The sequence below is a fragment of the Harmonia axyridis genome, chromosome 3, assembly GCF_914767665.1.
Source record: "Harmonia axyridis chromosome 3, icHarAxyr1.1, whole genome shotgun sequence".
In the NCBI taxonomy this organism is placed as follows: domain Eukaryota; kingdom Metazoa; phylum Arthropoda; class Insecta; order Coleoptera; family Coccinellidae; genus Harmonia; species Harmonia axyridis.
Window position 1 is genome coordinate 15504405 of NC_059503.1, and position 13166 is coordinate 15517570.

At 33.4% G+C, this 13166-nt stretch overlaps 1 protein-coding gene across 1 annotated transcript in view; it reads left to right on the forward strand.

Annotated features, from left to right (window-relative positions):
• LOC123677205 (angiotensin-converting enzyme-like) overlaps positions 1-13166 on the forward strand; it is a 40702-nt gene that overhangs the window by 11332 nt on the left and 16204 nt on the right. Inside the window, exons 12-14 of the mRNA XM_045613775.1 lie at positions 293-306; positions 3314-3320; positions 4419-5113. Coding sequence (XP_045469731.1) covers positions 293-306; positions 3314-3320; positions 4419-5113 — 716 coding nt within the window. The remainder of the gene's footprint in view (positions 1-292; positions 307-3313; positions 3321-4418; positions 5114-13166) is intronic.

Sequence of the window (13166 nt, forward strand, 5' to 3'; positions counted from 1 at the left end):
GTGACCATTATTGAGTTTGGCCATGGTTTTCATCGATTTGTCAAAAAAGCATTGTTTTGGTGAAAGAGACAATTAGCTGAGTCGGTCCGAGAAAGTAAGCATTTTTGAACGATTTCAGAAAAAAAAATGTCCTTTTTGTATTTAATCATGAAATATATATATATATTTAAATCTACTCAGTGACAGAATTTTTTTAACTACTTTTTTGTGCCAATAATAATTATTTTGTGACGGCGGGTAATGCGAGAATTGTCAAGAATAGATATTGAAACATTGCATTTTTCTGTTGCAGCTTGCACTAAGGAATGACATCACATAAAAAAAAACAAGCCATAATTGATGACTCTGAGATGGATAATCTAAGTTGAAATATTCAATTCAAAAGTTACTAGGCTTTACAGTTTGTCATATAAACTGATGATTCCCAAATAATTTGTACATATTAAAAACTTTTATGTATATTTTTTTTCATGGCGACATGATCTTGAAAAATAATAAAATTAAAAAACCAATTATTCTAATTCTCACCTTCACAGAGCCTTAACCTAAACAATGAACACAACGACTATACATATGGCGAAACAACGAATAATATTACAATTCGAATAATTGTTTTCTTCTCTTCATTTAATTCAATACCTCGAGTAGTTGTTAAATTATTTATATTTGTCCCAAAGAAGAATTTTTCGGATTGCAGATTGTGAAATACGTAATTCGATGACTGTTTGATTTTCAAACCTGTTTTTACAGCTGTAGTATATCAGTTAAGAATATATTCAGAAGTCGATCAAATTAACAATTTTCATTCATAAAATTGAAAATTAAATTTTTATAATTTTCAAGATGACGCACCATTAATTGAATTGATGTGAATTCTTCGAAGTACCTAATTGCTTTTAACAGAGAGTTCCGCAATTTGTTCTTGATAAAAGTCTCCAGAAGATCGCTATTATTTGGGATCTGTTAAAAACATTAATTCTTTTATTCCATGTTTGTTTTCCCACAGAATAAATTTGCCGAAGGGAAAATTACATGATAAATGTCATCAAATATAGAAGGTAACATAGGATTATTGAACGCTGATATTCGGCCTTGTTTTTTGATATAATTTGATTCTAAATACTCGGTTTCACTGAAAATTTGGGAGTGCAATGACATTGGTGGGTAATTTCGATTTATTAAGTCCAGAATGTATATTGTTTCTATTTCAAGTACCTACTTTTAGAAGGAGTATTTGACTGCTCCCAAATGAATTTTTATTATGTTTTCTGAAATGAGATCTGAAGGAATTGCAAATGGGGAAGAAAATTGCTGATTAGCAGAATAGAATCTTTTCAAGTCTGATATATGGAAGAGACATCAGTGGCGTTGTATCAAATCACAAAATAACTGGGATAAAACAAAGAGAAATGCATTCAGGTGTGGCATAAAGTATAAGGATCTTTTGCGCACTCGTTCAAATTTCGCATGTAAATTTCTGCTTCAATATAATTGATTTAGTTTCAGGATCATGAATTTGAAATTCTCCTAGCCTGTGACATGTAATTGAAACATAAAATTATGTTTTTATATTTTTATCACAATATCGTTCACGACTCCTTGAAACATTTTTCAAGAAAACAATGAAAATACTTCTGGAACTTGGGATTTTTCCTTTTCTGATGTATGCCATTATATAATCAAGTTTTAAGAAAAGTACATTTTGCATTCAAGTTAGTTTGATCAATTTTTATGGTACTCTCAGAGGATTGCGGAGTTGTATCCGGGAACCCCTGATGAAAGCACAAGCATGGCAACTCAGTGCTCCTCAACTATATTTTCCTTGAAGGAAAACCTCGTTTTTATGAAAAAAAGACTTTATACACAAGAAGTAAGAAGAGTTATCTCGTACAAATACCAAAGCTATCAGAAGTGAAGGGGATAAATATATAGCTCCATTGAGTGTGCGCATGCGGACACAGTCGACATTCAGATTCTTACCGTAGTAGTAAGCGGAACATCAGATGAAACCAGGACTAGATCACGGCTACAAAGCCTAGAATTTTTCAATTATGTAGAACAATTCAGTCGTGAAAGCCTTCAGCATTATATTGAAAGTTTTGGTTCACACATTTTCCGGGAAAATGAGAATTATAAAGCTCGTCATATTTGTTATTGTGAGGACATCAATTCAATTAAATAGGAGCAAATGATCATGCGGTGACCAACCAGTGTTTACATCATTATTGCATATCATTTCGTTTTTATTATTGAATGAGTAATTGTTAATTGAACGTACACTCGATGAACGCATCAATTTTTTAAACAGGAACAAAGTTGATCACAAAAAACAGCAGATCAGTTGACAGCACACTGGCGTGTACTATATACATAGAGTCATAAACATAGATAGAATTTTTACATGTCCCCAACATGGTTAAATTACGTTGTCGGATTGTGATATATTTTCAAATCCACAATTTCACTATATCGTTATGAATGTACATTATATTGAATGAAATATTTTTATATGAGTGATTCCCGATCAAATAAACCAATTTGAATATTTGGAATCTATATTTTTCTAATTTTCGAATTTAAAATAAGCAGAATATTTATTATATTATTATTTTCTTTATCTACCTGCTGAAATCCAAGGTTTGGCAACTTTTGCTCTCTAGTGTTATCGGTTGTTTAACGTCGTTTGGCGCGCTTTGTTTTCTGAATTTCTGATATCTTGAGGTATTTATTTCTTTATATATTGCGTTAATATGAAACGTTGATTCACAATAGGGCATAAAAAGTGCGGTCTTTGTGGAGAACTCGAGAATTGAGTGAAATATCGTATCAATGATATGTCTTCATTTCCGCTCGCTTCATGTCAAATTTGATACTTCATGTTGGGGACAAAATTTGCTTACTGAAAATGACATATGCTCCCTCTATCTATGTTTATTACTCTGAGACTGTACAAAATATTACTCGGAACTTCCTGACACGGATATATCTATTACCTTGCAAATTTGTGATACAGAAACAGTTTTGCCAACCAACATTTTACAATACAAAAATCTCTAAACGAAAGGACCATGCAATAGCCTAATGGAATAATTATTATCGGTAAATTTTGATTAATTTTTCGTATTTTGAAGAATATGACCTCCTGAACAAGAAAGTCTATGGGTCCTATGGCTAGTTTTCAAAATACATCGTGTCAAATATGAAAAATGGCACATCTCGTAGGAAAATATCTTGAATGCTTTTCAGCTGCAAATATTGCTTACCCAATTACCCATACTTATATAGACAGGTTTTTAATAAAAATTATTGATAGATACGAGGTAAGTCGAACATTTTTCAAAATGAAACTCGCTTAGCTCATATTTCACTCTGTAATTAAAAAAGTCGTTCGTAAAATTTTTCAATTTTTTCTCAGTACTTAGTTTGGTACACTTTTTTAATAAAACATTTGTGGCTTTGCTATGATCAAAGTCCGAAAATATTTTATTCCAAAAGAGGGGGCCCTCAATGAATAAGAATAAATAAAATATATTCCTGGTTCGACCTGTGGAAGAAATTGAGGTCAAAATCAATTATGTACGTTCATCCGACCGCCGTCTACACGATAACTCTCGAACAGAATGTTCTAGAGGCTTGAAATTCTCAGGGAAGGTCCAGGTCCCAAATATCTCAGTTAAGTTCGTTTATAAAAATCTCTACCAGGTTTTCAAAGATATACCGCAGATATAGCCTCAATATTTTAAAAATAGTTGAACAAATGTTTATGTGAAATTTTGTGACGATTGTTTCATTGAGAGATAAAAAAAAAGTAGTTTGTGAAATTTCGATATTTCGAATTGATGAAGCGAGTTACTCAAAATTCAGCTAACTTGCTTTTTCTCAGAAAAAAGTTTTTCTGATCTGATAATCCTCTGAGCCACAGAATACCTATTCATGACAAGAGCAATTTATAAATTTCAATAAGAAAATCGATTTGTTATTAAATGAACGAATTTGAAATTCTTTAATTTGCTAGCGGAACATTATGATGATATATCAAATTGAGAAAAATTGAAATATTGTTTTCTGTTTCCTCAAAAAAATTGTTTCAAAAAATTGATAAATGTTGAAAGTATACCCATTACGTAATTCTTTATTTTCACGACTTTGCGGCTCAATCGAGTAATAATTGTATTCTACTGAGATTTTTACAGATTTAATCAGCTAATTTCAACGCCAATTTTTGGGAAAATTCTAAATTTCAAAGCTCCTCACTCCGCCACTGACCCAAACCTCATAGGCAATAACTATCGCCCCCAAGCGTAGCTACATGTCTCACCTGATAACCGTGAAAAAGCTACCGACATGCGTTCGTTTCTTTGTGACATAATGTAATGAAACCGAGAAGTGTGTATTCTTCATTAACTCAATTTGAATAGAGACAATTGTTCGGTGCGTGAAAGCAAAAACACCGGACAAGGTAAAGCCGAATCCTCCCACCAACCTAGGTACCCAGAAAATTCCCACGGATAATATACGGAGATTCTCCCAGCAGGAACATCTAGTTTCAGACCGACTGATCTGCATTCAACTTCTAAAAAAAATTATTGGAACGATGTGCGATGTTGGCAATATTCGAAAAGTGCTTGTCGTCTTATGCCTCGCGAACGTGTTCGCTGATCCTGAACCTCAGCTAAACTTACCCCCTTACCCCAGCTCAACCCCCGGCTATGGGACTCCTTACCCTAAGAACGACGTGAATAGAAACTACCCCTACAATACTCAGTACGATTTTGCTCCAAGGAAACCCCAGGAAGGCTATGACAATCGCGATGTATATAACCGAGATAATCCAAATTTTAACTACAATTTGGGATACCCGGATCAACCAGGGTATTCGACGCCAAGACCTTTGGATCCTAATGGACCAAGGAATGATATTTCTGAAGGAAGGAGAGACGGGTTTGATCCAAACAATCCTGATGATCGGTTCAGGAATATGTCACCGTATAGGGGTGATATTAGGGGGTTGTTACAAGCGTTGGATCTGCAGGCGTCCCAACAATGTACAGCGAATGTTGCTGCCCAATGGAATTTCGAAACGAATGTCAATGAAGTCACTCAATTGGAGGCTGTAAGTATTTATTTTTCTTGTCAGAGCTGTCGGAAACAGTATACATATTAGTTATTTTATAGCAACTTAGTTGCTTTGAAGTAGTTAGCTATTTATTCAGAAAATTCGTGAAGGAGCATTTTATATAACCTCCAAAAGTATCTAAGATGCCAAAAAGTAAGGATATACCTTATATGTTACTTAATAGTTCACTCGAGTTACACTCAATTGATAAAATTATTGAAGCTGATAAGTAATGAAAAAAAAAATAACTAGATATCTAAAGTAACTAGATTTCATTCGTATCTCTGATAGTTCTGTTTCTTATTTTGTTATAATTTGTAATTTTATGTTGTTTTTATTCAGTTCTACATTTCAATTCATTATCTGTTTCATACCTAATTTGCAAAAGTAGGTGTGTTTTAATTTTCAATAAAAATGAATAAATTTCTTCAGCAAAATTTTCAGACATCTCTATACTATACTATATATATTGAAACTTGAATTATTTTGTAGTTAAAAAACTGACGGGGTTGAGAGTTTCGGTGTTTGTATGGAATAACAATTTCAAGCTCCATCCACAATTTCGAGCTGATCATTTCTTTAGAACCATAGAAAATAGAAGAATAGGCAGAACCATAGGAAATTCAAAAATAATATCGAAAAACAATAATATTTCAGTGACATTAGGGCCGACTGAGTTAAAATTTTCAGTGTATAGAAGGAAAAATAATTCTAAGCTTCGTGCAAAATTTTGTATCCATATCAGCATCAGTAAAAAAAATCGAGGACAATATCGGGAAGAATAATATTGACCCTATAGCTTCCAGTGGCGTAGGTTTCAGGAAGATCCAATCTAGTCCTTATCGTACGCCACTGGTAGTAGACATAAACTTTTATTCAATATAAATTCACAATATTTCCTTATTTTCTGTTAAGTTAAATAAGGTTGAAAAATTTTATTTTTGGTCAATTCACTGAAGCAACAGCATTTTGTACTAAGTACATTCTATACAATTATCTCCCTATTTCTGAGAAAAACTCTAGGTGGTGTGAGACGGATAGACAGGTTCCATTTAATTCAATTTCCTGCTTTTTCACGAGAAGCCTCCTAGAAAAATAACGAACGAATGACTAGATTCCCATGTTATCTCTATAGGAAGTGAGTTATCGGTGTTTGGGAACTTAAGTGAATGGGAAATAAGGCCATAATATTGCATTGATGTTTTCACTTGCATTGTATTCTAGTTCACCTACTTCACCTCTGAAGATTCTTCCAATAATTGGTTATACGTATACGTTAATAATAGGCACTGTCCAAAATACACAATTTCTCCACTTTGGATGTTTGGAATATTTGAGATGTTCATCAATCAGTGTTCCAATAGATGGGAAAAGTTTTTCAATAACTATTCTATTTCATGTTTTACAATTTCCGTTTTTCGATGCTCTTCTTAAATTTTCCATGGTTCTGGTTGAGATATACACATAACATTTTGTAGCTTTATGGTCTATTTTATACATCCACGGTGTCCCAAAAAAATTTTGACTCCCCTCCCCCAGAATTCAGAAACGGAGAAAATTCAGTAATTTCTTTAAGCAATTTGATATTGAACAGTAACTGAAACAAAAACCCAATACATTTAAATACACTAGATTTGTAAGTAATGATTGGGAACATCTAGAAAAAATGTAAACAAAGTATTTAAAGAACTAACGTAGATATCTATTATTCGATATGCCCACCACCAACATCCATATATAGTCCACTTTCAAATCCTTCTTTTACATTTTTACATTGAACTTAAAAATTATTTTTGGATTCTTCAAAACCCTTAGATTCTTAAGTTTAGGCGGTTCAACTGTCTCTTCAACATAATCTTTTGGCGGTTAGTTCAATATTACATTATTTTGTGAATAATGAACAGGTTTTGAAAATTTTAACTGGGTTGTGTACAGAACATAAATAACATTCGACATCTCTTACCTATTCAAAAAATGTTGGGGGTTGATGCCACCTTCATGAGGATTTTCGCAACAAACTCATCCTCCTCGAAACAAAAGATGACCTTTCTTTCAAATCTTCGAAAATTATTCGTTTCTGAGTTCTGGGGGGGGACGCCCTGTATAGGTAATCAGCTGTACAAGCAAAATTTTCAACTCGGTCGGATCTATTGAGCTTAAAATCAAGGTTTTGGTTAATTCATATTCTTCTTGGATTTTTTATGCTGTCCTCACGAAATTCTGTATATTCACGAAAAATCTTGACTGGATTGAATCTCTAATCACCGAAATATTAGGTGCTGATTCTCTAGTAATCTTCTTGAAGTTTCTATGATCTATTTTCTATAGTTTTTCTGATATAGTCAGCTTGAAATTCTGCACGAAAAATTGAATTATAATTTTTTACAAGATCGCATATTTTGAATTCGGTCGAATCTAGTTTTACTGAAATGTAAGGTTTTTGATTTTTGATATTCTTTTTGAATTTTTTTAAGTTCTGGTTATACTATTAGCGCAAAATTTTGCACGAAGCTTGAAATGGTTTTCGTCTGGTACTTTCGTGATCTACACAAAATACTGCATCAATCTTGAGATCCATTTCGATAGTAGTTCTGAAATAATCAGAATTCAGGAAGAGATCAATCTTGTATTGAAATTCAAAAGTAAAGACCTCGCGACAAATTGATGAAGCGTTTAGTTGATGAGCGTTCAAAAAATATCGGTTCTAAGAATGTTGATCATTTTAATTAGATACTATTTTAAACTAATGCGTCATAAAAATTAAGAAAAAATCCCAATACAACAAAAAGCAGTGTATATCTCGACTTCTAATGTTTATAACTCATAATTCTACAACCTCAACCTCATTCACCATGATAATTGAAGTGCTACATGGAACCTTGCCCCCTAATTCACTTATTTATTTCATATATCCGAGCTCCACATGTTATAAAAACAATGAGTTCGTTTGAACGATTCAAACAATGAGAAAACTCTGGCAATGACATTGGAATTTAGGAAGAAGCCAAATGGACGGTAGTTGAGAAAACCCTGATTGCATTGTGCAATCAACGAACATGCTTACGTGAAAAGGGGACATTCGGCTAAAGCCATTAATGTATGTATATTCTAGCAGGGCCCAACAATAGCGAGATCCTTCTATTGAGCAACACCATGGGAATGACCATGTGTAATTTCCATTAATTTTTGCACCGAATGAACTTAATTTAGAGGTTACAAACAGAGTAACAGACTAACAGTCGAGATGGAAATGTTTCTAGAAAATTTTATGGAAAGGCTTTGATCTGAAAATTTGTGTGAAGATTATCACAATATTCATTGCTTATTAGAATGTAAGGTGGTCAATTTTTGGGATGAACAAGCTTCTCAGTGACATCATAAAGGTCATGTCATGAAGCACTAATATCATCAATTTGATCGAAGATGTAAGAGTAATACGAAGTAGCCAAATTAGTCAAAAAAGAAGTAATACAGATGCCTATGATAGACGTTTTCACTAATGATATTTCAGAGCAACATGAGGATTTTCTGTCTCTATAAAAACAGAGAGTGTAAAGCCAAATATTGTCTATCTTTGATGTTTCCAATGGTGGGCAAGAGAGGTCAAAGAATGCTAGGGGTCTGCTATGATATTTACAAATTTCAATGCAAGTTAAGATTAAATAATTTTTGCCACTAATAAAGTATGTACTATAACTTCCAGTTATACCGGAAACAGACAACTTATTTCTTATTTCAAATGGTACACCCAGTATATTATTACATGATTAGATAGCTTAATGCTGACGATTTCAGCAATATGCTATACCTTGGCTATAAACTCAACGGATCATGAGTTGGTGGGATTCTTACGAAAAAAATGGTTGCGGCGTTTTTTATGTTTTTCAAGAAAACATTTTTTTCGAAAAAACCTTTTTCATTTTCGATTCTCTCAATAAGTTGGATTATAAGATTGTTTGCTGTTCAGACTAAAGATGTACAGAGTGTTTCCTCGATTACTCTAAGAGTTTTCATTTATAGGGTTTGCTGAAGTAACTCCCCCTATTTTTATACGTAGAATTGACTGAAAGAATAAAAAAATATAGGCTCTAATTTGAAAATCTTGAGTTTTGATGAATTTGAGTTATCCAAGTTCATGATCTTCTCACACCTTGTACATTTTTGGTCCAAACCGCAAACAGCCTTATAATACTACATATTCACAGAATCGAAACAGAAAAAGCTGTTTTCGAAAAACTATTTCTGCAGAATATTAAAAAAAAAGTGAGCTCTCGTCGCAAGCATTTAAATAAAATAAATAACAAATAATAAACTTTATTTAGCACTCGGCTATTGAAAACAATACAAATGTAATCCACTAATTTATCATAATTAAATTCTTCATAAATAAAACTCATTAAACATTTTTTGAATTCTCTATAATTATTACAATATTTGATCTTTTCAGGTAGTTTATTGAAGATTTTTTCATAAGAATCTCATTAACTCATGAATCGTTGAGTTTATACTCAAGGTATGGCATATTGCTGAAATATTCATCAAATAAGCTATCTAATCATACAATAATATACTGGGTGTGCCTTCTGAAATATGAAAGTAGTAGCCTGTTTCCGGTACAAATTGAAGTTGTAGATATAAAATATTATAGAGAGGAAGATTATTGTTTCAAACCCCAGTATGCAAATCAGCACAAAATTATGATTAGTTCTCCATAAATATCTAATAGGCCATCGCGGTGAAGCACTCTGTATATGAGATGTGATTTTAATTAATTGCATCCCATTTATATATGTATAGCTATAAAGGAACTTTCAAATGCTCCTGAATTAATGACAGTATTTTGAACATATAAGTCTCGAACATGTTTGCATCTGCCTTTTAATGATATTGAACCTGTGACAATTAGACTGAAAACATATCATAGACAACAATCTGAAAGCAATCTGTGGTTTTTGAGGTCTTGAGAAAACCCCACATCTTCAATAAAAACAAATCTATTACTACTATATACCCTCAGGGCATTCAATTTTGTTTTTTAACGTGAATAATGATATCATTTGGGCATGCAATGGTCAATTAAAGGTGTAATGATCGTTCGCTTGAAAAAAGTGGAATTGAATCATCTAATGAGATCGAGTTTCATTCAAGGATGTGATATTCTTCAAAGACATTGAATCAATCTTATGGGTGTGTTAAAAATTGCAGGTAACACTTTTTCTGCAGAAAAAGTTCCATATTCATTCCCATCATAGAGGATTGTTTTTGATGTGTGACCTTCACTTGATCTCATTCGGAATATACTTAGAATTCACAAGATATACCTATTCGGGACGATGAAATATAATTCATTCATATACAGGAATACCCAATATATCTATCGACTTACAGGGTGTATCAATAAAACGCGTCATTTTGGCTGTCATAATGAATATGTTATGGAAGATCGATAGTTGACATAAGAGAGGAAGCAAACATAGCAATTCCGTCGAAACGCCTCTGTTTGGTGTTTAATCTTTCTTCGAAGAAGGGGCAGGAAATATTGTAATGGTAAATGGCGTGGTAAAATATAATATATAATGAACTCAGGACAATATTGCTTCCGATGAGAAACAGTTTCAGAGGGTCATGCCAATTCTTCAACTCCTCAGCAACGTCAACGAATTTTTTGAAGCCTGTAACTTTTCAAGGCATTGTTGTGAATGGAGAAATTATTAACAACATTAGATATGCAGACGACACCGTTATTATGGCGAATGATATACATGGGTTGCAGAGGTTGATGGATAGGATAGTAAATGTGAGTGAAAAGTATGGACTACATCTGAATGTGAAAAAGACGAAATTCATGATCATCTCAAAGAATAAAGAACTAACCGCTCAATTGAAGATCCACAACATGTTTGTACAAAGAGTCACCAGCTTTACCTACTTAGGAACGAACGTTAATGAAGATTGGGATCACTCCATTGAGGTGAAATGTAGAATCGAGAAAGCCCGATGTGCCTTTTTCAAAATGAAAAAGCTTTTTACGAGTACCTTAGCTATGAAGACCAAAATAAGGCTACTGAGTTGCTATGTCCTTCCGGTGCTTTTGTATGGTGTCGAAGCATGGACATTAACAGAAGCGTCCTGCAAGAAATTAGGGGTGTTTGAGATGTGGTTGTACCGTCGTATTCTGAAGATCTCATGGGTTGACCACATCACGAATGCAGAAGTTCTCCGCAGATTCAACAAAGAGAAGGAGATCTTGTACCAAGTAAAAAGACGAAAACTTGAATACCTGGGTCACGTTATGAGAAATCCGGAGAGGTATCGACTTCTACAACTGATACTATAGGAAAAAATTCAGGGAAAGAGAAGCATTGGACGACGAAGAATATCGTGGTTGAAGAATTTGAGAGTTTGGTTCAACTCAACAACCACAGGGCTATTTCGGGCAGAAATTGATGAGGTCCGTGTCGCCATCATGTTAGCCAACATCCAGAAGGGATAGGCACCAAAAGAACAAGAAGAACTTTCCAAGGAAAGGCCTAAGAGTTTACATCAAAGACCTTCTTCAATTTTCAACAACCTTTGCACTCATTTGCTAACAGATGAACAAGTGAGCAAAAGCCTTTTCATCCTACTTGTTTCGAAAACTACTTTCTTACATGTAACCGCTCAGAAATGGGCTCCACTTTAATTTATTACTCTACAAAACTCAGCGACACCAGTTTTGCAATGGAAATTGCAATTCTATGTAAATTAAACATTCTGTTCAATTACGCAACTACACATTGGAAAGCCTCCCGATAATCGACATTTAGGACGTCGACTTTTATTATCTTTCTTTATCAAAGTAGAGCAGGTGGTATATACCATAGTTTTGTCGGGATGACTTGTCATCGTTAGTCTATTTTGAAATTTACGTTCATTGTTAATTATAACGATGTTATTGACATTGACATTACATATTTCATCATTCAAAAATATATTCAATATCGAAAATGCGGGCTTAGAATTTATTTGTCACCAGTCACCTAATAATCACTTGACGATTAGATGAAAATTTATTATTAGAATTTCTCCTCGGTTGTTCTGAAATTTTTGAAAGGACTCCGCACGTTTTATATGGGAAATGGCTTTCCGTGAATTTGGTTGAATTTTTGATATGTTGTAGTTCTTGATAAACTGATCAGAAGTGTCCATAACTACAAAGCTCAAAAATTTCGAGATATGGAGCTTTGAAAATGGATTTTTTGCAATTTTCGGGGTTTTTGCTCATCAATCGGGGAGCTCTCATTTCTGGTAGGGATGGAATTTGGATGTTCGGCGGCCAGAACCCGACTGAGAAATGATCTTCCTTGGTTATATTAGGCACCGCCATCGATAATTTTTTATACACTGCTCCACATTGGGTATGAAATGAGATACAAAATCCAAGATCTTCCATACATCTTTTCATGCCACAAGATAACGCCAGAATAATTCATATGACCGAGAAACGACATATTGTGAGATTTTTTTAAGAGAGACCATTATTACTGAATCCTCATATATCTGATGTCCAATAATATCAAATATGTTAGCCAAAATGTTCATAACCAGGCTAATATAATTTCAAATTGTTCTTTGTTTATTATCATTATTGTTATTATTATTATGAATGTTACTCTCATTTTTATATTGTTTTTGATTGATTTACTCATTCATTTTGCCTTCAATCATATTATTAGATAGTATTCATTCATATGTGTGAAGTTCAAAAAGTTCATAAAAAAAAATTGTATTTTCAAGAATTCGTGGGTTAATTTCGGAAGTTCCATTCATAGTTAGCTTCCAACACTTGGACTTCTATATTCTACCCGGATAGTACTATATTGTATCAAAACTGCAGACATTTTCACGGATTCGTTTGTCTGTGAGATGCTATCATCAATTTCGAGACATTCTGAGGAAAATGTCTTGGCACCCCATTGTCAGATTATCGAGATTTGTGAGAAACAAATCACATATCATATGTAACTGACATTAATAGTGATCACAATTGTGATCCCTGAGGATATATGAT